General features: G+C 43.0%; 1 protein-coding gene across 1 annotated transcript in view; it reads left to right on the top strand.

Moving 5' to 3' along the window:
- BRWD3 (bromodomain and WD repeat domain containing 3) overlaps positions 1-24010 on the top strand; it is a 50934-nt gene that overhangs the window by 740 nt on the left and 26184 nt on the right. The window contains exons 4-13 of the mRNA XM_058813931.1: positions 44-103; positions 7712-7862; positions 9893-9991; positions 15975-16135; positions 17115-17336; positions 18769-18869; positions 19509-19579; positions 20421-20521; positions 21648-21688; positions 23102-23206. Of these exons, the coding sequence (XP_058669914.1) occupies positions 44-103; positions 7712-7862; positions 9893-9991; positions 15975-16135; positions 17115-17336; positions 18769-18869; positions 19509-19579; positions 20421-20521; positions 21648-21688; positions 23102-23206 (1112 nt within the window). The remainder of the gene's footprint in view (positions 1-43; positions 104-7711; positions 7863-9892; positions 9992-15974; positions 16136-17114; positions 17337-18768; positions 18870-19508; positions 19580-20420; positions 20522-21647; positions 21689-23101; positions 23207-24010) is intronic.

Raw genomic sequence — 24010 nt, 5'->3', positions numbered from 1 at the left:
TCGCGCTCTGACGGCCACCCCCGTCCCCGTGTCCCTCCCGCAGCTCATTCCGCGGCGCCTGGACTGGCAGGGCAAGGAGCACCGCCGGAGCTTCGAGGACCTGGTGAGACAAGTTTCACTCTTGACTTTTCCGACAACTTCCCTCCGCCCCCCGCGCCGCCGCCGCCGCACCGGGCGCCGCGTCCCCCCCCTCGCCCCGTGTGTGTGTGCGTCCCCCACTAGGGCTGCGCCCCGCCGAGGCCGCGGCGGGCCGCGGGGTGCGGAGCGGAGGGGCAGGTGGGGAGCGGTGGCGCGGCGGGGCCGGGGGCTGCCGGTGAGACCCCCGTGGGCCGCCCGGTGGCACCGGCGGAGCGGCCGCGCCGCGCTATTGTGGGGCCGGGGGTTATCCGAGGGCACGCACCGGGGCCCGGCGCGGCCAATGGCGCTGCGCCTTACAACGCGGGGAGCGGTGCGCGGCGATGTGAGGCGGTCCCTGATTGGCTGCGGCGGCGCCGCGGCGGAGCCGGCGGGGCGGGGGGCGCGGGGCGCGGGTCCCCCCCGGTCCACCCGCGCCATCGCCGCCGCCTCGCCCGCGCCCCCGGGGCTGCCCCGCTCCGGGCCGGGCTCGGCCGCGCTGCCGCGGCCCGGCGTGGGGGGACGTGCCGGACGTGCTGCCGGGCCCGGCGCTGCCGGGCTGGGTCAGGGATTCCCGGCCTGCGGCGGCCTGCGCGAAACCCGCCCCTCTCCGCGGCGTCCGGGCCTGCTGTCAGGCAGTAAAGGAGGGGTTAGGAAGTGTGGTGTTGTGGCTGTTGAATGCCGGTGAAATTCACCGAGTGGCTGTTTTGGCTAAGTGCTGAACCCTTGAATGTGTGTCATTGAGGAAGGTCAGTCCCTCCGCAAGGCCGGGGCTGGGGGGTGGCCCTGGGCCCCGCGCCCCGAGATGTGTCCGTGTGAAAGTGACAGAACTGAAGCTGTTCCAGTCCTTTTCCAAAGCGTCCGGGCGGCCTTGCTTTCATTTCTGCGATCTCAGGGCAGTGACGTGTGGCGCTGATGTAGCACTCTGCAGTTGGACGGCTGTAAACTTCCCCATAGCGTTTATAGCCCTGGTACCTGTGCCCAGCGCTGGCGCTCACCTGCCAGGAATGGAAAGCACGTCCTGGCCTCTCCCGCTCCCATGGAGCAATAGTGACGTGGGATTTTGCCGTGGCTGTTGCTCAAACTCCTCTGCATCTGGCTCGGGAGCTGGTTTGCCACTTTAGCAACGTTGTAGGAGCTCAGGTGTGGACAGAACTCCTTGTGCCCAGAGCAGACCTTTGGACCAGCTGCCTTTCCCTTTCTAAAGCCTATGCAGAATTTCAGGTCGAAGCTGGGCTTCCTCACACCTCTTGTGGATAATTCTGGGACTGTAAATCGAGTGAGCAGACATAAAATAAGTTCTGCATTCAATCGATTTTGGTGCTCTATGGTCTTCCTAGAGAATCTGAAATCTAACTGTGAGCTGTCTCAGGTTTAGCATAGTACTGCACCCAATATCCAGGAGGAATATTAGCAGTGTGCAGTCTGGTGTCAGAGTGGTTTTGCATATCACTTCGATTGACATACAATTTTTTTTTCCTTTCATTCTCTGTAGCACATACATAAAAGCCTTAAAACTTTAAAATAAATTTTTAAATATGTGTGTAAACATGTACTTTTCTTTAACATTTCAGAAACAAGAGAAAAACCATTTTGAAGTGAGTTTTGTAGTTAATGGGAAATTTTTTATTTCCGTATAAACTCATATAATAATTAAATTTAAGATTTTTTTCCTGTGTCTTAAACTAATCAGCACTAACCCATGCTTTTAGTTTGCTCATTTATCTAGTATTATTTGACTGTTTCTCATGGTTTACAGTAAGGACCAGGATTATAAATGAATCATTACAGTGAGACAGGTTGATGCCAGGTGGGATGAGCTGAGTTTCTGTCTGAATCCTCAGAGTGTTAAGGATATTGAAGAAAGGCCTTTTCTCCCTCATTGCTTAGGGTTTGCTATGTTTGGAATTTGGACTTTTGGCTGCATATGATTGTTTATTAACCTGAGCTCCTCGACTTCAGGACTGGCTGGATGTCTGAATGCCATGTTCAGAACAGAGCCAGGGTTATGAAGAACACAAAGCACTCCAACCTTCTTTTTAATTATCTCAGGCACATAATGAACCAGAATTAAATTGGAGATGCCAGCAGTTGGAGGTAAAAGGGCTTTTTTCAACCCATTTCTGCTTTTTACAGCCAGAAACCCAAAATCGTTTACAATCTCAGCTGGGTGGTGCAGCTACTCTGGTCAGGCAGGTAATTGAATTTGTGAGAGTTTACAACCCAGAGAAGTCTGATTTGTTTGTGTGCCCAATATTCAGACAGAGTATTTCTTGTTCTGTTGTTTCAGCTTTGTTTTCCATCCTCAGTGTGGCTGTCCAGGTTCTGAGTGGTGTTTTTCAGAAAATATGCCAATACTGTGAGCACTGAGTATGCTGTTACTGCTCCTGGGCTTTTGGGAGTGATAAAGATGGAGCAGCCCAATGGCCACTGGATGGTTTTTATCTAGGGAATGTTTACTCCCACTTCACTCGAGTTTTTAGGCAGGATCTGAAAGCTCACTGAGATTCCTTTGTTCCCTTTTTTTTTTTTTTAAATAAACTTAATCTTTTACTTTAAATATCAGGTATCACAGGGCAGACGAGTAATTTAAGACACGCTAATAAGAATTGTACCTATGGAGCAGAACCACACAGAATGCAAATTTATGTTCCCTTTTTTTTTTCCTGTTTATTTTCACATTGGAACACTTTTTTGCCTGCAGCATGTGGCTGTGCCTGTCTAGCTAATCACAGAGTCACAGAGTGTCCTGAGCTGGAAGGCCATCAGTGCAACTCCTGCCCTGCACACACACCCCAAAATCACACTCTGTGAGCGTTGTCCAAACCCTCCTGGAGCTCTGGGGGCCTTGAGGCTGTGACCATTCCCTGGGGAGCCTTTTCAGTGCCAAAACACCCTCTAAGGGAAGAACCTTTCCCTGATCTCCACCTCAATGTCCCTGACACACTTCCAGCCCTTCCCTGGGTCCTGTTCCCTCTCTCAGGGAGAGAGTGGAGCTGCCCCTCAGCAGGAGCTGCAGCCCCTGATGACTCCCCTCAGTTCCCTCCTCTCCAGGCTGGGAATTCTCCAGGTGTACTCCACAATGGTTTTACTTTCTCACTGATGGTCTTGAGACACGTGTTTGTAAACGGAAGGGTCTGTGAATCACAGAATCCCAGAATCCCAGAATCCCAGACTGGTTTGGGTTGGGAGGGACCTTCAAGCCCATCCCATTCCACCCCCTGCCACGGGCAGGGACACTTTCCACTAAACCAGGTTGCTCCAAACCCCATCCAGCCCGGCCTTTTGAAGGTCTGAAGTGTGTCCAACTTGCAGGCAATTAGTGCTCTGGTTTTAAATGAGCCACAGCAGCTCGGTGTGGAGTCAGCTGCTCTACAGATGAGTTGAGCTGAATGACTCCGATTATCAGCACAGTCTCCAGTGACCTGCTGTTCCACATTATCTTTGTTTATTCCTGATAAAGGTGACTGGCTCTGCTCTGGTTTTAAGAACTTTCTGATGGACTGAGTCTTCTGGCTCAGCCTGGTTTGGTCGTTGTGCTGAAAAACACGTCATTCCAGGCAAAACAGAAAATCAGCTGTTGTTGGAGAGTGGGGAGTTTGCATCCATGAGTGGCTGTGCTGGTATGGAACAGCTTATGGGATTTGGCTCTGAGTTCCTGCCTTGCCCATCTGCATTGATTTAAAACTAGCCCTGAGTCCGAGGTGCTGGTATTTATAGATCCTGCCAATCCCAGCATTAGCAGCGCAGAGATGTTACGGTTTTGTCACCTCAGGAAAATGTCATCTGTAGCATGGTCGTTCCAACCTGTTCTCTCTGGGGACCCCAGTGGGTAAAGGCTTTTTTAATTCCAGTCTATTTGCATATTGCTGGCATCTTGTGCAGGTCCAGTGTCTGAGCTTCTTTTTGCTGAGATTCCCTGTTTGAGGTTGTCAGTAATTTCCTGCTTGCTCAGCTGCCTGGGCCTGTTGGCCTCCTCCACTGCTTTTTGATACAGTTGTCAATGGATTCTTAATTGATGGTTATTTTGGCAAATGAAGGAAGTGTTGGATGACTACCTGGATTTGAAAAATCCAGTGCTGAGGCCCAGCTGGGCCTGCCCAGCAGGAATGGGGACAGAGCAGCCTCCCAAGGGCCGTGTCACTGCCACGTCCCAGCCTGCAGCTCCTGCCTCCAATCTGTGCTTTGGGGAGATGTTCCACGGGGCTTCCCAAAAGAGATGGTTCCCAGAGCTCCCTGGTTCCCATCTCTGTCAAAACAGACATCTTACTTTAAGCAGTAATCACAAAGAGTCTTTTTTGGGTTGTTTGTTCCCTTCCTTGGAGGAGGAGTTGTCAGCAGCTGTAGAATCACAGACTCCTGAGGAAGGAACCCACAAGAATCATCAAATCCAGCCCCAGTCCCAGCACAGACACCCCAAAAATCCCACCCTGTGCCTGAGAGCATTGTCCAAACAGGGATCAGAGTCACACCAGGGGATTTGGTTTCAGGGATCCAGAAGCTGCTTGTCCCAGCTCATGGTCTCTGAGTGATGTTTCCAACCACAGGACCATGAACCGGTTCAGGGGTTGAATTTCTCCCAGCCCTGATGTGACTTCACTAATGGTTCTTTCCTTGTGCTTATCACTGGAGCAGCTTATCTCAGCCTGGCTCAAGCAGTCAGGACTGGGAGAGTTTTTTAAAAAGGATAGATTGGCTTCACTTAATCTTTCACTTTTTAGATCCCTTGTACCTGTGTGGTTACTGTGTCAGAGAACTCATCTGGTTCTATGGCATTCTCGTGCTCTCATATTTTAACTTTTATAGGATTTTTCACATCCTAAGGCAACAAACCATATTTTCTTTATGATTTATCTCAAGATGCAGCATTTGTTCTCACTTAGCACGTTTTCAGCTCTGCGTTATTTTAACATGCATGGTTTGGGCCTGTCTTACTCATCTCTAATTTTTTCCAGTTTTCTGATTATTTTCTAAAATATTTTCTAATTATATTTCAAAATATTTTCTAATATATTGGAGGAGCTGGTAATAACCTTGCTGCTGTTTCATTTTGCCACGTGGGATTTGGACAAGCACACACTAGGAGGTGTAGCTGTACCTTTGCCTTTTTCCATCCTTCTTTTAAGGAAAATCTGATCTGGGAAATGTTGGGTTTTTTCGGCTGGATGTTTGCAGCTTTCATGTTCTAGAAAAATACTTAAAACCCATTTACAACTCTCTCAGAGGTGAAAAGAAGGATTTTTGATTCAAGTTCTTCTGGGAACCTGAAAATAGAATTGCTTGTTTAGCTCTGGGCTGTGATTTAAGCATTTTTTTCTGGAAGTTATTATGGAAAAAAGTCACCAGGAGAGTTTGCTGCTCTTGCTGCCTGCCTATGGAGCTGTTTGTTAGTAACAGCAGTGCTAATATTCAGATTAAGGGCTGCTTATTTGGGGCTGTTGTGGGTTGTAGAAACAAGGAAATGTGCAGGGAAAGAAAGAAGTTAGATCAGGGAATGCTGTCGGGCCCCACGTGTGTCCGTGTTTGCTCTTTGCTGTTCCATATAAAACTGTGCCTTCATCTTTGAGCCACCAAGTCCTTTTCCATTTTGGAGGTAGTCAGGAGTGCTTGTGGAGCACCTTGGGCTCTGTCTCTGCAGTGGGATATTTGCTGCCAGGCTTAATTCAGCACCTTCCAAGGCACAGAATAGGGTGAAACTCCCAAACCAGCTCCAGGGTGAACAGGGCAGTGTTTGCTGTGCTACACTGGGAAAATGGTTTGGATTTTTTACATTTCCAGTGAGAATGGTATGGTTTGGGGTTTTTTGGTGCTCTGGAAGTAAAACTTCAGAGCTTCTAGGTTGGTCTTTTTGATCTTTTAACCTTAAGGTTGATACATCACTGTGTGTTGGCCATTGGTGACTGAGGGGCTTGTTGCTGGTTATCAGAGATGGAAATAAGAATTTCATATTCAGATTTTGCTTAAATGCAGATTCTCTCTCTAGAACTTCCCTTTCAGAAATCTTACACACTGAAGGGAGGCTACTGCAGCATTGTAAATTATTTTGTAGCATAAGCATATTTACAGTGTTTCAGGAATGAGTCAGAATAAGAGGGAAATACCAAAGTTTGGATAATCCTTTTCTCTCATTTAAACTTCTGTTATATCCCATCATTTACAGTGAGACACAATCCATGCTCATACACTGAACTTCACTGGTTGTACCACCGGGAAGGTGCTGATATAACTTCAGAACTCTGATTTTAGGGAAAAAAGCTGAAATGACTGGAGAGCCCTGTCAGTGCAGGAGAGCATTCGCAGGGTCATTCCTTGGTGCTCACTCACAGGATGGAAAGTCTTGGAATGAGAACATGGTAATGCATTTATCAGGCTTCTCATTGCTGCACTGAAAAAATGATGATTCTGGATCCTTAGAATCATCATGATTGATGAGATGATCCTTTAACCAGCAGTGACTGAGAGATGAGTAGAGGGAGGAACCTGTCTGTCCTCCAAGAGTTCCATTCACATTGGGAGAGTTTTTAGTCATATTTAATTAACTGGTTTTAGTCATATTTAATTAACTGGTAATTTGTATATTTAATTAGATATATTTCCCTTTTTGGTTAAAATCTGAATTGTGGACAGTCTTGATCCATCTCATGGTGCAGGTGGTGACAGTATCCAGCCCTGCCTGGCTGTGCTGGGTCCTGTAGCTCCACTGCTGTTGCCCAATTGGAATAAAAAAATTCCCAACAACGTGTGCTAATAATCTGTTTGATGACACAGTTGAGTGAACAATGTTTTGGCAGCAGGGCTGAGGGAATTACAGACCTTTTCCTCCTTCCTGATGCCTGACACTCCCTCCCTCTGCTGTGCTGGGGCAGGAGCTGGGCACATCCCTGGGACTGGGAAGGCAGGAGCTGATCCATGGGCAGAGCTGTGTGTGCTGTGTCAGAGGAGCTCTGATGGGCAGAGCTTTTCCTGCCAGTTTGTAAATATGGGAGTCAGGCAGTGCAGGACATTCTGGATAATGAGGCACAATTTGTTTGTTGTTTGAACAGACTGTCAGAAAAACTGTTGTCGCTCAGTCTCTGTCCAAAGGGAAAAATAAAGGATGTTCTCCCAACATGACAAAATTGGAGCCTACACATGTGGGTCTTAAAGATACCTACTCCCAGGAGCTGGGAAGTGGAGACTGAGTATTGATTTTAGGGATTTTAGGTAATTTTTAAGGTTTTTATTCTTTTACACTTGTGCTTCATACAGTGATGTCAATGCAAGGGTGTTTCAGTTAAGCAAAAAATGAGAAGAGAATGAACTAAAAGGTAAAAAAGGCTTTTAAAAAGTTGTTTGAGCAGAGCACTGCACTGGAGATTTTTGTTTCTTTTTGAGGGATATCCTAAATTTACAATTAAACTGTTACAGCCTAAAATTTCTGATGTGGCTTTTGCAACACTCCACATCACTTTAAAAAGCAGTATAATGAATGTTGAGAGGATTTTCACGGGGTTTAGGCTTGGTTGCAGTAACTTTACACTTAAATACAAAGCAAAGTGCTACCAGTAGAAGGAAAAATAAAGCATTTTTCAAATGCCTGTGTTGTTTGTGTGTTTAGGTGGCTGTCAATGCACACATCCCCCCAGATTATCTTCTTAGGATCTGTGAGAGGCTTGGACCCCTCTTGGACAAGGAGATCCCCCAGAGTGTGCTGGGGGTGCAGACTTTGCTGGGTGTCGGGCGCCAGTCTCTCCTGAGGGCAGCAAAAGGTGAGAATCTCAATTTATCTGGGCTTGAATTCTGTTTTAATGATTAACCCCCTTTTGTTGCCATTCCTGTTGGGATATCTGTGTATTTGCATTTGCCCTGCTTTGTCTCCTGTGCTTGCCAGCTTTTTCTTCCTAAAATGCAGTTGTTGCTGGCTCTGTTGGATGTATTTTCTTGGGTTGAAAATGCCATTTCAAGCAATTCTTGCCTACAGTTGCCTGATATTATTACTTCCTCTGCCTCCTTCCCCAGTGTGTTGGTGTTTGTGTAAATGATGTGAATGGGATTAGGGGTTTGATGCATCTGAAAAATGCCATTTTTTCCATATACATTTACACACATCTGTGTCTAAAATCACAGAGCTGGGCTATTTTTCAGCCTGGCTTTTTCCATTCTTTGACTCCCTGCCTGTGCAGACACACGACAGGGTGGTGGCATTTGGGGCAGCATTTAGGGAGTAGCAGAAGGCCAGGCTGATTCTTCAGTGACAATTCCTGCTTCAAGTTAATTTAAAAGCCCCCATTCCTTTCATGAAGAGAGCACCAGTCCTTTTCCCTTTGAAAAACTCTCTGTGCTCGAGAGAATGATCCTGAGAGCAGTTTTGTGTTAGAACTAAAGAGATCTGAGAGCCATCTGCTATTGAAGTGATTCCTCCTTTCCCTCCTCACTCCATGCCCCTGCCAGTTCCTCCCTGTAGGAGCCAGAACTTCCTTGATCCTCTGATGTGCTGGTTCAGAGAGCTGGGATGTTGCAAAATTTTGTTGTAGTGCATTAAATGAGCTGGTGGAAAAGGATCACAGGGCTGGAGGTGACACAGGAGGAGGAGCATCATCCTGGGAGGGGAGGAGGGATGGCAGAGCAGGACCTTCCTGTTTTGGTGGCAATTGAGCACTTAATTCCCTGCATCCTGTGAAGTCACACCGTGATGCTGACGAGCATCTGCTGATCCATTGGGTATCTCCTGGAGGGATGAGCTGTTCCCAAACACATTGCCCTACAGAGTTTTAGGGACTGAGTCTTGTTTTGCCTCTGCTTTGCTGTAATTAGGTGCAGAAATTCAGGTTTGCAGAGAAACGTTCCTTCCCTTCACACTCAGTTTGCAGCTTAGAAGCAAACAGCAGCAAAATGTAAAGAGAAAATAAACATTTTTCTGCAGGGGAACAGAAGGGTTTAGGTGGATGGATCTATTTTAGGGAGTCTGAGTGCTGTTTTTAATGAGTATCATTTAATACTCTGTGCAGCAGTTTGGGGTTTAATCAGAAGGTGCTCTCAGGAGCCTCTGAGTCACCTCAGCTTGTGCACTTTGTGTTCAGAGACCTACGTGGTGCTACACAGATCCACCAACCTGCGGCACTGTCCTTCTGTTTCAGCACTTACTCACCGTGGAAGCTCATTTCTCTCCCTCCAGATGGCCAGAAATGGAAGAAATCCAGGTCTAATTTCTGAGGCACTTTGAACAGTCCCAGAAAAGTCACTATTGTTCTAGAGAGGAGCCTCTCTGAGGCCACTTGGCAGCAGCGGGCTGGAGAGTCTTTAAAGAGAACAGTCTTCACTTTAAAACAATGATTTTTTTGGGAGGGTGGGGTGCAGAGGAAAATCTGAAAGGAGGGCACATTGCCACATATTGCAGGAAAACAGATTTATTGGAAAAAACCCTCACTTCTCTCACTTCTAGGCAGCAAAATGTGAAATCTCAAATGTGCAGTTGCTAAGCAGAGGTGCTTTAAGTGTTGGCATTGCAGAAGGAAAACATGGCAGAGTTCAGCTGGGCCTCAATATAAAGTGCACCCACTTTTAAATTCACTTTTTCTCTCTATGGATTTAGAGTCAATAATCACCCAAATTAAGCAAAAATAAGTTGAAACCATTTACAGTGGCACTGCTGAGGAACTGGAAATCAGAGTCACAGTCTTTTAATGAGGAATCTGACAGTGTTCAATCAGACAGATCTTATTTTGGGCTGGTGGGAGTGGTGCTTGATCTCTTGACTATTTAATGTATTGATTATTTCTTGTCCCTGTTGCTGGTGCAGACTTCAGACACACGCTATGGAAAGGATCTGCATTTGCAGCTCTGCACAGGGGCCGACCCCCCGAACTCCCGGTGAACTACGGGAAGCCACCAAACGTGGGTGAGTCTGCAAGTCCATAAAAGTTCCTTTTCTCCTCTCTGTATTTATTCCTGCCCCACAGAAAGTGCCTCTCACTGACTAAAACACTACTCTGGGTTTTCATTAATGTTTTCTCTGACATTTCATAATGAATTAATCTAAAATAGGTCTCTCCCTGACAATAGGATCGTTTTTGTGTTATTCTTTTGGATTTTCCACAGTGTGTGTAGCCATGTTTTGCATGGTTTTTTGGAGGGCAATGGGCTGGAGTATTTTTTTATGATATGCCTCCATAATATGTACATGTGGTTGTAAGATTGGATGGGCATGGTCACAGGAGCATGGGATCCTGGAATCATCATGGAATCCAGGCCAGAGCAAAGCGTCTGGCTCCCAGGGAACTTCTTTGACTCAAGAATTCCTTTCAGTTGGATTATGACAGAAAACAGACTGCTTGCAACATCCCTCTCCAAAAAGGAAATAATCACCAAAGCAACATTTGTGTTCCTTCAGCCTCAGTTGTCCACACAATTAGATAAAGAACTTGTATAAAACTCAGATATATGTGGGCTCTCAGCTTACATCTCATCACAGATCTGCTCTGTTTTATATAAACTCAAGTGTTTGCCTTGTATGGTTTGAACTTTCATTAACTGCTTTTATAGCAAAAAAAAAAAAATAGATTCTTGCATAAAAGGCATAAAAGTAAATCCTGGTTTGTTTCTTTTTAGGGCATTTTTATCTCTGTGCAAATGGATACATTTTCCTGCTTTGTCAGGGAGCCCTTTCACTTATGAATCCTTCCTCCCTCTGGAGAAGCAGGGATGGTGCTGGCAGTTTTCTATCTGTGTATTTATTATTTTAGGCTGGTTCTGCAGTTGCTTTACTGTGAGCAGTTGTGCTGATGGATTACTAATAGTCTGAATTGCAGATTTATTGACCACAACTCCTCTGGTTGTATTTCTGCACGGATTCTTGGATCAATTCTTTCATCAGACTGGGTGTTTTTGGAATATGTGGTATTATTAACGAGGCATCCTGGCAGATTGGACTTCAGCATTTGTCATGCTTTTATGGCAAAGGACTGTGCTGCTTGCTTGGTAACTATTTAGTGAATTAAAGAACAGAACAATTGTTTTGTTTGGATGTTTTAATAATTGTTTCATTTTTTTAAGAAATGCAAAGGTATTATATGGAAAAGGGTCTTTCATAGCCAGGAAATAATTTATATAGGTATTGATTCCTGGAAGAATACAGTCCTTGGTGTAGCTACATAAACTACTACTAGGAGAGGACAGTGTACATAAATACTAAAATAAGGAATTTACTTCAGGCAGCAGTTTGATTTTGGGATTCCTTGTGCATCCTGAAGATGAAGTCAGAAAATTCTTTGTGTATTTGTGCAAAATGGGTGTTTTTCCCCTGGTGAGTGGTGCCAGCCAGAGATGCTGCAGTATGTGTGTCTTAAGTACAGGATGAAGTGTGCCCGACCTCTTTGGTATTTTGGCATAACTGTGAATTCCCACACTGTGCTGGCTCAGGCACATGGACTTTTCTGGAATTACTTGCTGAAGGAGTTGGGCTGGAGTAAAAGATACCCATTAATGTGTATTCAGGAGTGAGGTGATTGTTTAAGTACCTGTGCAAAGTGATAAAGAAGGTATAGAATGAGCAGCCAGGAGTATTGTCACATCGTTTCCCTTCCATTGATAAGGATTTAATCTTTCCACCATCAATTCTGAGAGAATGGGGGTCGATGATGGGATTAACTGGCAGGGCCCAGCTGCAGGACTTAGGAGTTGCAGTGATTTCCTTTCCATGTGGTTGGGATGGGACCTTGTGGTCCATAATCCAAAATTAAAGGTCCTGCACAGTGGAACTGGAGCAGGAAATCCTTGTTGCCTTTTCCCAGCGCGTTTGTGCAGAGCTGGGCATCTTCTGGCTGGGGGAGTCTCTGGGAAAGTGCTGAGCTGTGGAAGTCATTCCCAGGGCTGTGGTGATCTGCTGGAGGGGGACAGGGAGGGAAAGCCCTGGCAGAGCTTCCTGCTGCCAACAGGATGCTATGGAGGAGGAGAGAGTCTGCTCGAGCCTTTCTGGGCAGATTGTGCTGTAGTGGAACTTTCAGGGCTCCCTTTGTGCTCTCCCAGACAGAAAGTGGAAAGACTGGTCATGCAGTACCTTAGGACTGGGAGTGATTCCCCTTTGATAAACCTGCTTTTGATGCTACTTCGATTTTGTTAGGGCTTTTTTTTTTTTTTTTTTTTTTTTTTTTTTTTTTTTTTTTTTTTTTTGGTGCAAGCAGCTCAGAGCAGATTAGAAAGAAGGTTGTTTTCACTCTTTAAGAGCTGCTCTAACCTGAGGATGGAAATCTTTCTGTGGGCAGCTTGTTGTTAGTGAAAACAACACAAAATTTGGAAGCAGAGGATTTTCAGCACAGTCTCAGTGAATAAGCATTTCAGCTGGGTGGAAGTTCACAGCCAAGGTGGTGCAGGTACCTTGGGCCTGCCAAGGAGCAGCGCTGGGATGAGGGATGAGGTCAGGAATCGACGGTGGTTGTGCTGGAAATGAGTTCCATGAGGTCAGCAGCGCCCAGAGCTGGAACAAGCTGTGCTTTCAGTGCTTTTCCTGGATCCAGGCTCTTTGTGGCCCCACAGCCACTCTCTGAGAAGGTGTTTTCCATGTGGGAGCCAGCTCTGTTTCTTTCCTGGCATTCCTGTGAAGCCTTGTGTCTCTCCTGGGAGTGGTACCCAATCCCTGCTCGGGTTTGTGATGAAGGCAGAATCCAGATCCTCATTACAAAGTCACACAGCTTCTTGCAAAGTCAAACAGTCTGATGGGAGCTCATCGCCCCTGAGAAACGGATTTTAAAACAGACATTTGCATCAGTTTTCCCATTTTCTAATTTTCCTTGCAAAAAGTGGATCCAGACAAAGTTTTTAGGGAGACCAGGAATTCCAGCTGGTGCTGCTCAGTGACTTTGCCTCACTGAAATGCTTGAATTCCTTCTAAGGTTGTGATTTAACTTTGAAGTCTGGGCTTTGTCTGATGATTGATTTTTAAATCCAGCTTTCACTGGTGGGTTGTTGTTGCTGGGTTTGGGGTTTATCCTTCCTAGGTGCTTTCTTGCAAGGGTTCTTACATTGTGCTGTTATCTATAGTAGAATGTGAGCTAAATTGTGATTTGGGAATTGCCGTTGTCAGCTTTTAAGCACTGCAGTTTTCCTCAAGGTGTGGCCTTCCAGGACCACAAAAAGAGAAAAATGCCTGTATTTTACAAGTTGGTAGTTGGAGGAGCTGAGGTGGCCCTTCAGTGTTGGGACAAAATTAACTTTTCTTATCAAGAAGGCTGGATCTCCTCCCTTTTTATGGGAAATAACTGTCTTGAAAGTTTTTCCTGGCAGGGAATAGTAAGGGGGTGGACTTGGCAGCTCTTACATTGTGTGGCATGAAATACATCAGTTAATGAGATAGGTTAGTAAAAATTTTTTGGGTTACTAAGTTGCTGTTTCTCCATGTGGGAATTGTTGGGTTTTAGTGCTTTGGGGCCTTAGTACAATAACTTCATTGTGCTGTAGAAAGGAAACTTGACAGGGATTTTTGTCATGTGGGGGTAATTCCCTATTTAGATATTGTGTATTAATCTTCCTAAAAATACAGGAATGGAGAATGTTTGCTTTGTTCCTTTGAAGCAGTGATAGGTTTTTTTTTTTGTCCAGAGATGCTGTTGCCTTGATAAAGTTGCTGCTCCTCATGGCTCAACAATAGTTCTGGATGTCTCTGATTGAAGCATTTCATAAACAGGGCTTTTTATTTGGTAATTATCCATGGGAGATGGAGAAGTTTTATCCCTATTGTGCAAATAGGGAAATAAACACAGAAGAAAAAAAAAAAAAAAAAGAAATTACTTTCATATCCGCTGAAGCTGAACTGATTGCAAGGCTGGGAATCGACCGGAAAAGTGAGGTGCCAAAATTGTGGGATTTTGGTGCCTTTTGGTGCTTCCTTCATGGGATTTACAACAAACAGCAGTGGTAAATGCTCAGAAACATTGCAGGGGGACACAGAAAACATTGTGATTATAAGGAATATTTTGACATGAGATTATATCTTTTTGATTCACACAGTTCTTTGTGTGGTTAAAAAAACATTCAAAGCCATTTGAAATTGCTTACAGGCAGATACACTGTTATTATGTATTTAAATATATAAATATATATGTATTGAAATGGTTGAAACCTTGAAAGGCACAGCAGAATCCCTGTGTTGCTGAATGACTCCACGTCTCTGTTGGCACACAGAGTAGGGAAAGGGAAGTGTAATCTTTTTAAGAATTCAGCTTTTAAGCTGTCATACTCAGAGAGTAAATAAAATAATGTGTAGGCAAAGCTGAGGTACCTTGAGCATTTATCACTGTGTGATCTCTGTGTTAGAGTTAGGAAAAAGAGTATAAAATTTCAGTTTTATTTTGCACAGGGTGACAGTTTGGTTTAACAGCCCTGTGTAATATTAGGTATCAATTGAATAGTAGGTAGGTAGTAAATTAATTTGCTTTAGTGTGTTTTGCTTTTTAGTATTGCTGAATGTGTGTTTTTACTTGCAAAGCAAATATTGACTGAAGGTGAGGTTATGCTGGAGCCCGATGGCTTTTGCAAGCATCTTTTATGCAGCTTTTTTTCCCTTGTGTCATGTTTCAATTGCTTTGAGTGATTAAAAATAATCCACATTTCAGAGCCTAAAACTGAGTCACAAAAATGCTTTCTTTAAAGCTGGAAACAATTTCTTTTCCTTGCTTGTGTGTAAATACTTCAATGGTATCAATTTACACCAGGAGTTACGGGTTAGGAACTCTTTGAAATGGCACTTCTTGACTTTGTAGATTAATTTTTTAACGTATTCCATGATCTCTTTTTGGTAGATTGACAGTGATATCATGAGACAATTAAGACATGGCTCGAGTTTTTCACTATACTTTTAAGCTGAAGGAGTGAAAGGCACTAAAGAGCTTTGTGGGGCTCCTGTGAAGCCCAGCCCACATCAAGGTGCAGGGGGAGATAAGGAATTGCTCCAGGGGATCTGCTCTCACAGGGACTCCACAGACCCACCAGCACAGCTCTGTTAGATCCTCAAGTGCCTCTGAAAAACCCTCTCAAAACTTTCAAATCCAAAGGTCAAGTGCTGTGAGCGAGGATAGGTTAGGGAAAATAGAAATAGGAGAGGATTGGTGGAATTGAATACCCCAAAGTGGTCTCAAACTGTGCATCCAGTCAAAGGCTTTTTTACATGGTGAGTTGGTGCATTCAGGTTTTAGGCTGTTCTTGGAAGGGCTGCTGGCTATGGAAACAGGAAGGAGTTTGTTGTGGTTGCAGTTCTGTCTCCTACCTGCCATTCCTCCACTGGGAGTTTTCCATCAGTGCCACCTGTGTCTTGTTCCTCAATTCCCCTGCCATGGGAATGCAAGGATGTGGATGTGGAAGTTCTTTGGCCCTCAGATGTGATCTGAAAGCCATTCCAAGGAAAGATTTTTATCACTTTTTATCACTTATTTTATCACAAAAACCCCCACTTAAAATAAACTATTATACGCTTTTTCTAATTGATACTAGTAACATGTAATTTCCTAAATTTCCTTAATTTCCTTTCTTCCTTCAAAGATTTTCCTTAAAGATTTTCCACGTCCGTGTAGGATAAATGTATCTGTTACCTGTTCATGAATTGAACATTGGAATAACTCCCAGTTGTGGTGGGAACTTTTCATTCTGCTTATATTTTTGGTAAGGAAGCAGGTGCAGCCTGTGGTGGGTACTGAAAGGCTCCATCAGGAGTGGGATTTCTTTTTATAACACTGGACAGAATGTTCCGATAAGGTGGAAGAGGTTCAGATTTATTGCTGATTCTAATAATAAAGTCATTAATAAATACTATATTTGATTTAATATTTATTTACTCTGAGTTCTGGACAAAATTCATGCCTCACTCTTCTTTTTGCTTCTTTTTTCTCTCCCAGTTCATATCCTTTCTGCCAGGCAATTAACTGGATGTGGCCGTTTCAGCCACTTGTTCCCAACATCCACCTACCAACACATGAAGATGCACAAGAGGATTTTGGGGCACCTCTCCTCTGTTTATTGCATAGCCTTCGATCGCAGTGGCAGGAGAATTTTTACAGTAAGTTTAACATTTGGACCTTTTTCTTTGTGAACATTGCTTTGTTTGGTTTGATTTCTTTCTCTCTTGAGTTCCTCAACAGTCACGGATTGAGATGCAGATGTGACTTTGTTCAGCTGCAAGTTGCTTTTCTACTAAATTTACCTTCATGGATTTGTAGTGTGCCAGTGACAATTATTTTAAGTTTTTCTCTGGAATGCAGTGACATCCATTTCTGTGGTGATGCCCTTGCTTTTTGTTGGGCATATTTAAAAATCAACAGATTTTTCAAATGAATATTGCATTTTTAGCTGTTGATGTTAATCCCTGTGCATGGAGTGACAGGACAAGGAGGAATTCCCACTGCCAGAGGAGAGGGTTAGGTGGGAAATTGGGAAGAAATCCTTCTCTATGAGGGTGCTGAGGGCCTGGCACAAGGTGCCCACAGAGCTGTGGCTGCCCCATCCCTGGAGCCAGATTGGATGGGGCTTGGAGCAACCTGGGACAGTGGAAAGTGTCCCTGCCTTCCAAATAGTTCCATTTCCAACATAATCCATCCTGTGATTGCTTTATTTTCTTTTATCAAATTGAAATCCTTGACTCCATAAGATGATCCCCAGGCTCCACAGTTCATAGAATCATAAAACCCCAGAATGGTTTGGATGGGATGGAATAATATTTCAAAGTCTTCCAGTCCCACCGCTGCCATGGGCAGGGACACCTTCCACTAGCCCAGGGTGCTCTGAGCTCTGTCCAGCCTGGCCATGGACACTTCCAGGGATGGGGCAGCCACAGCTTCTCTGGGCACCCTGTGCCAGGGCCCCCCACCCTCACAGGGAAGAATTTCTTCCTAAAACTGGACCTCAGTGGGATCCCACAGAGTTGTCCTGTCAGTTCACAAGGGTTGTGTTCCCTGTCCATCCGCAGTGATCCGTGTGTGACGTGCATGGAACCTCTCCCATATTTCCTGTAACCTTTGGGAATTCCTGTGCCATTCCAGGGGTCAGATGACTGTTTGGTGAAGATCTGGGCCACGGATGACGGGCGCCTGCTGTCCACCCTGCGCGGCCACTCGGCCGAGATCTCGGACATGGCCGTCAACTACGAGAACACGCTGCTGGCCGCGGGCAGCTGTGACAAGGTGGTCAGGGTGTGGTGCCTCAGGACCTGTGCCCCCCTGGCAGTCCTGCAGGGCCACTCAGCTTCCATCACTTCCATACAGGTAGGGACTGATGGGGTTTTCCCCTAAAACCTTCAATTAGAATGGTAGTAAGAGTTGTGGCGGTCAAGGATAAAATTGGTGGTTTTGGCTGTGATTTGTCCCAGCTCAAGGGTGTTTTTCCTGGTTATCTCAATCCTGTGGTGCTCAGAAAAGCATCCTCCTGCTTGCATTTGTTTTTAGCTGTGTGATCCCACTGCTGCTTCCTTAGGTGTACAGAATGGGAGATCTGGTGCTCTATTAGAGCAACTCAGAGAGCAGCAGCATCTCCTTGGCTCAGCTCGTGTTTGGCATCTTTGGTGGTGCTCCTGGCACAGCACCTGACCCAACACTCTTGTGTTCACTGAGAATATTTGTTTCGCAGAAGGATCAGTTAAAATTCCTTACTCCCCGTTCCTTGTTTCCTTGTTATCTTAGTTTTAAAGAGCTGTTCTGGTTGTTGTAGCAAATGCAGATTTTCTTGAAAACAACTTCACAACTGCCAGGCAGAAACCTCCAAAAAAACAAAATTCCAGGATGAAAAAGACAATCCCTGCAATTTGGCAGGTGATGCACATAGAGGGGAGAGTGAGTGGGGCTGTTTGGCTCAGAATCCCTCTCTCCTGGGGTGGTGCTGCCTTGGATTCAGCACAGGCTTCTCCATCGTGCCAGCATTCCCCAGGAGTCTCATTTCTCCCCATTTTCCCTACACTTCCAGTTTTATCTGATTTCAGCCATGTAAAGGTGATTGTGTTAGAAAAGGCTTTATAACTGGTGTGTTATTTATTTACATGTTTATATATTTATATATATATATATATATATATATATATATATATATATTTGTGTATGTTTGTGTGTGTGTTTTTCTCAAGTTCTTTGTAAAACTGAGTTTTATAATATAATATAAAATATAATCAGTCACTGCTTTTTGAGGAAGCAGTGCTGGATTCCTTTATCAAATTACCTCAGTGATAGGTAATGTGTGATACCTCAGGTAGCCTGAGGATCAAAGGTATTGCTGCAGTTATGAAATCAAGAATAAAAAGCTTTCCCACTCCTTAGAAAGGTTCAGGAATTAGGAAGATAGAGGAGAGGGGATCCTGCTGTGCAGCTGTTCTTCATTGGGCTTGGATGCAGCAATAGTTGTGTGTGCCATGTTTGATCCAGTTCTATCCTAGGAAGAACTGGTTTTGCCCCATTTACAGAGTTGGGCTTGTTTCATTTCTCCAATTTCCTTTGTGTGGTAAAAACAAAGAATTCCTAACCAAAATGTAGGTGTTGTCCATTTCCTCAGCTTTGTTTTTATGGAAGTTCAGGTTCTGTGCTTACCCCTGCTCTCTGTACTCCTGGGGAGAAACTAATGTGTTAGTGAAAAACATTCTTGTCAACAAGTTTCCAGCATAAAAGAAGAGAAAATAGGAGCTGGTTTAATTGTTACAACTTTTATTTTTAGTTCTCTCCAGCAAGGAAAGGAACAACTCGATACCTCACTTCCACTGGTGCTGACGGAACAATCTGCTTCTGGCAGTGGCATGCAAACACCATGAAATTCAAGTGAGACTCTTGAGATAATTACAATTGTTTGAACTCAAGGAGGAATTAATTTTTAATTTTGGCATGGAGGAGAATGCTGAGATAATGAAATAAGGGTGGTTTCTTGCTCAATAAACTGGTGTGTGGGGCAGGAGCACTTTGGGGTTCTGTGGTGTTGGAACCCAAAGGGGTCCAGAGATTGGGGTTGTTATTTCTGAGGTTTGTGCTTTGCAAGCCAAACTTGTGGAAGAAATTCCAGGTTTTACATTTAGGATTAAATCCCTGCCCAAAATGTACAGGCAGAAGAATTTATTTGCCTTTAATCAGAAGAATGTACATATGTAGATGACATCAAATCCATATTTAATCAGGGGGAAATGCTATTGGAATAATGGTTTGGCAGGGTCTGTTTCAAATAGATTTCACTTGGTGAGGATAATGATAAATCAGTTCAATAATCTTTTCAGTCTAGAGAATTACTGTTTTCTTATTAAACTAAGGAAGGAAATTCCTAAAATGAAAAATAAATTCCAGCAAACTTCGGTGAGAATTATAAAATTAAGAGATTTAAGATGAGCTTGACCTCAACCTGCTGAGCTTCAGGGAACTGTTTGTGTTGAATAATGAAGAAAAAATTAAAATATAGTGTTTTGCATGTAGGGATCGTCCTGTGAAGTTTGCAGAGAGGTCCAGGCCTGGTGTTCAGATCTCCTGTTCATCCTTCAGTTCTGGTACGTGTCCATCATCAGCTGTTTCATGAATCTGGGGCTTTGGTGACAGTTCTGTTACTTCTCTTTAAATATAAAGAGTGTTAAACCCTTTTCCAGTAATTTTAGTCCTGTCAAATTGTGATTATTGGAAATCTTCCCTGCAAAGTGTCTGCCTCAAGCTGCTCTTTCTCTTTCTTCCTGTAATTTAAACTAAAATATCTTGACCACTTCCAAGGCTTTCAGTCTCTTGTTTTGCATATTAGAAATATTTCTCAGTAACATGCTTTTAAGACCTTACCTTGTAAAGTTTTTGAGTGAAAAGTTGTGGAAATCCTCTGTCAAAGATTACGCTTTTGCTAGTCTTCCAAATTTGGATGAATTCTCAGAGGATCAGTTCAATGTATTGGAAAATCTCATCTTAACAAACCTCCTTTGCAGCTTTGGATGAGCAAAAATACTGATTTTTACAAAGAAAATGATGTAATTACTCATTAAATTTGCTTTTGGAAATTGAGAACTTTTGTAGAGTCGCACTCCTTCTTTAAAGCCAGAAATCCTGAAGTAACTAAACCCATTTCAATGCAGTAAATCACACAATAGTCCCCTTTTTGATCAATATTGTTAAGAAATTGCAATAAAGTACCTTAATCACTGCATCCCAACTCAGCAATAATTTCTCTGATATGTGTCAAGCAGATACTGAAACTGCATTTAAATATTATATTCAGCATGTTTACATTGAAATTTTCTGTTTAAAACTAGTTTGCTGCCTTGACAAGAAAGCAGAAAATTAAAATAAATGAAGTTAAAATAAGTTGTTCCTTGGATGACTTTTCTTCTCACAGAGAATTCTCTGTTTTAGGTGGCATGTTCATTGCAACAGGGAGCACTGACCATGTGATAAGAATTTATTATTTGGGCTCAGAATCTCCAGAGAAAATGGCTGAGCTGGAATCTCACACGGTAAGAGGCAAATCCAAAAGAAAATCTCTTTTTCCCTCCTTCCTTTTCCTCATTTCAGGAACTTGATTTCTCTACATCCTATTTTTTTTTTATTTACTGTCTAGAATTTGTTTGGCTTTCAACGTTGTGGTATTTAAATGCTTGGAAATTTATGGGATGTTTATTTTTAAATCCCTCTGAGTCAAGAGGTTTGTACAAAGTAGGCTTCATATGTTTCATTCCCAGAAAACTGAGGGTCCAGGTGATTTTCCCTTATTCTTGAAAGAATTCTGTGTTGGAATGAAGAATTAAAACAGTTTTAATGCACAATGTTATTGTTTCCTATTAAACTTGCTGTTGAATGTTTAGTTAAATCCACATAAGACAAAGTAAGTCAGAATTTGGACTGTACTGTCAAAATTTGGATCACAATGGTAACTTCATTTAGAAAATGAAGCTTAAAAGCATATTTTTTTCAGATAATGCAGAAATGTTCCCATAAAAATTCAAACTAAAAATTTACCACCTCAGGAATATTTTATGGATTAAGCCCAAGGTCTAAATTGATTCCCTGAACTTCAGTGGGAGTTGTGGATCTCCCATTGAAGTCTCCAAGCAAACTCATCTAACAAGCATTTTGCTCACAAAAGAAAAGGATGTTTTCTGTATTGAACAGGTTTGGAAGAAGCTGTAATTCCTTTAATTTCTTTAAATCCACTCTTAATCCTGCAGACAGCTGCCAGCCCCCCCTAAAACAAATCCCAGTTACCAGGAGATAGAGACATCAGTGGGAGTAAGGAGAGCAAATCATGGAGCCAGCACAAGTATTGGGCAAATTAAAAAAAGGGCAAAACTATATCTAAACCATAACATTTGTTACTCAATGATTTGGGAGTGTTAATAAAGCAAGGGTAAATTTTTTTATGCACTTTCATGTTAGGTGTAAAAATTGCAGGAAACCATCACGTCTCTGAAGTTTCCTATTTCAGTGTTTAACACAAGTTGTCTGGTGAAGTTTTAACTTCAAATACAACTTTTCTGTACTTGAATTTTTTCACCTTTTTTTTATTTTCTAAGTAAAAATCTCATAATGGAGATCTTTTAGGCTGAGTTTTTCACTTCTGTTGTTCTCCTGCCTCCTGTTTAGGACAAAGTGGTTGCAGTGCAGTTCTGTAACAACGGTGACAGGTGAGTGCTGGGTTTTGGACCTGACAATGATGACATTTAATTTTCCAAACAACATTTCATGGAAAATTTGGCACAACAGGAAGATTTGACCGTGGGCTTGGCCTAATCTTGGACAAATTATAGCAGTGTGTTGCAAGATGTGTGTCATGTCCACAAGCTCGAACTCGTTGTCCTCTGCTGTAACAACAAAAATGTTCTGTAACTGTACTTTTAATTTGGTTTTTCTTTCAAACAGCAAATTGGAGCCCAAAATTTATAATATTTCTGTGTAAGAGCTTTCCCACGTAGCCCCCAGAGGGGTTGCCTGAGGAGGAAGAGCATTGTAATCAATGTTGTAAAGCAAAAGTTAGTAAATATAGATATTTTTATCTCAGCTTTTGCTCCTATTCTTTATTTTGCTGGGCAGGAGGTTTAAGGGATGTGCCTTTAAGGGATGAGCTTTTCAAGCCCAACTGTAGCTGTGCACCTGTACTTGGAGAGCTTTGTCATGTAGAATTATATGGGAATGTGCTGGGATAGTTGTACCACCAGTTCCTTCCAAGCCATGTGAGAGGGAAGGACGTCACTCACTCACTGAAAATTAAATTCTCTAACAATGCTTTGAATGGAAAAGGGGAACCTTCCTTTTTATTTTAATATAAAGAGGTAAAATTAAGAAGAAAATTAATTTGTCACGAGCACTTTCAAAGTCTTTTTCATCCCAGTGAAAAAAATCATATCAGGGAAACTGAAAACTGAAAAGTGAAACAATTACTTCATAAAATTGAATAGATTTGCCTTTTAAGTGTAATTTTGTATATAAATGTAATATACTTCCAAAATGTATTACTTGAGGAGCTTTTTCCCCAGTTTCTCAACAAAAATTATTTCAGTGACATCGATGGCCAAAGCATTATGATGTGGTTAAATACATTTGCTGCATACTTGAAATTTTTAAATAAGGAGGGGTTTAAAAATGAAAATATTCCTGTTCAGCTCCACAGGCAGGACAACCTCCTTGTGCTCCATTTGGCTCTTTCCCTTGCCTGTCTTCACCCTGTCCCTCAGTTAATGCATTATAATTTATGCCAGACTCCTGGCACTCAGTTTCCCTTTCTTTGCTGCCACTCTGAGCTGCTCCAGGGATTTGCTGATGTCATTAGAAAGGGAATGTGCAGCTCGTATGAATTACGACATTGAAGTCATTCCAAGGCCATCTGCTGCTGGAGCCAAATGTAATTAATGTTGTGGGCTAGAAACTCTCTTGTACCCTCCAGTATCTGAGAGGAAAATTGTAACTTCATGAGTGAGAGAGGTAGAGATGCACAAGTATACACTTGTAAGTATATATATATAAATTTATTGGTGTCCATGTGGGGATGAAACGGTCTTTATTCAGAATTTCATGCCTTTTTTTTTCCCTTTGCCCCACAGCTTAAGGTTTGTCAGTGGAAGCAGGGATGGAACAGCAAGAATCTGGCACTACCATCAGCATGACTGGAAGAGTCTGGTCCTGGATATGGCTACAAAAATGACAGGGTAAAGCAGAACAAGCAGAACACACCTCGTGGGCACATTTACCTGCAAGCTAAATCCTCCATTATATTGAAAACTGGTTATTTGCTTCCATTTCTAATTGATTTCCATGCATTTATTGAAAATGTTGTGGTTAATTCACCCCCAAATAAATAATAATCTGTTGGTACTTCCTTATCCTAATGGTTAAGGAATATTTAGTATTTTACAAATGAAATAAGAATGTCAAATGATTTATCTCACAGAAGGAGGTAGAGCCCCAGTAATCATTTGGTAATAAATAAATAAATATATATATCCAACATGGTTTTAAACATTGTATTTCTACCTTAGGTTTCCAGATAAGAGGTGAAATTAGTGTTTGGTTCTCAGGTTCCATTAGGGTTTTGAGTTTTTCTTTTCGAGATCCTCAAGTGACTTCTTTAAGTGCCTTGTAATTGAATTGTAATTGAATATTCACAGCAACAAAGAGCAGAAATGGAGAAATCCATTAGGCACTTGCTTTGCAGAATTCTCCATATTTCAGTGGTTGCATTTGCAGTGTTTGCAGTCGGAAGTGTGAGTTGGATTTATTTTAGCAGGTTCCTGCTCATTGTGGAGTTTACTGATATTGATGACTGATAAGAAAAATTCCTTGTAGGAAAAAGCCTAATAGAGCTGAAACAAAAAATTGGGGTAGGGAAGGATGATGGCTTAGGAATAGAGGAGAAAATGTTCTTTTTAAGGAAATAGAGCTCTATAAATCTCAGTGGCACTGAATATTTCCTGTGTTCGGTTTTTACCACTGCAGAGCCATCCTTCATTCTC

The sequence above is a fragment of the Ammospiza caudacuta genome, chromosome 14 (genome assembly GCF_027887145.1).
Source record: "Ammospiza caudacuta isolate bAmmCau1 chromosome 14, bAmmCau1.pri, whole genome shotgun sequence".
NCBI classification, from domain to species: Eukaryota; Metazoa; Chordata; class Aves; order Passeriformes; family Passerellidae; genus Ammospiza; species Ammospiza caudacuta.
The sequence above is the reverse complement of the archived record's forward strand: the minus strand, read 5'-3'. Positions and strand labels throughout refer to the sequence as shown.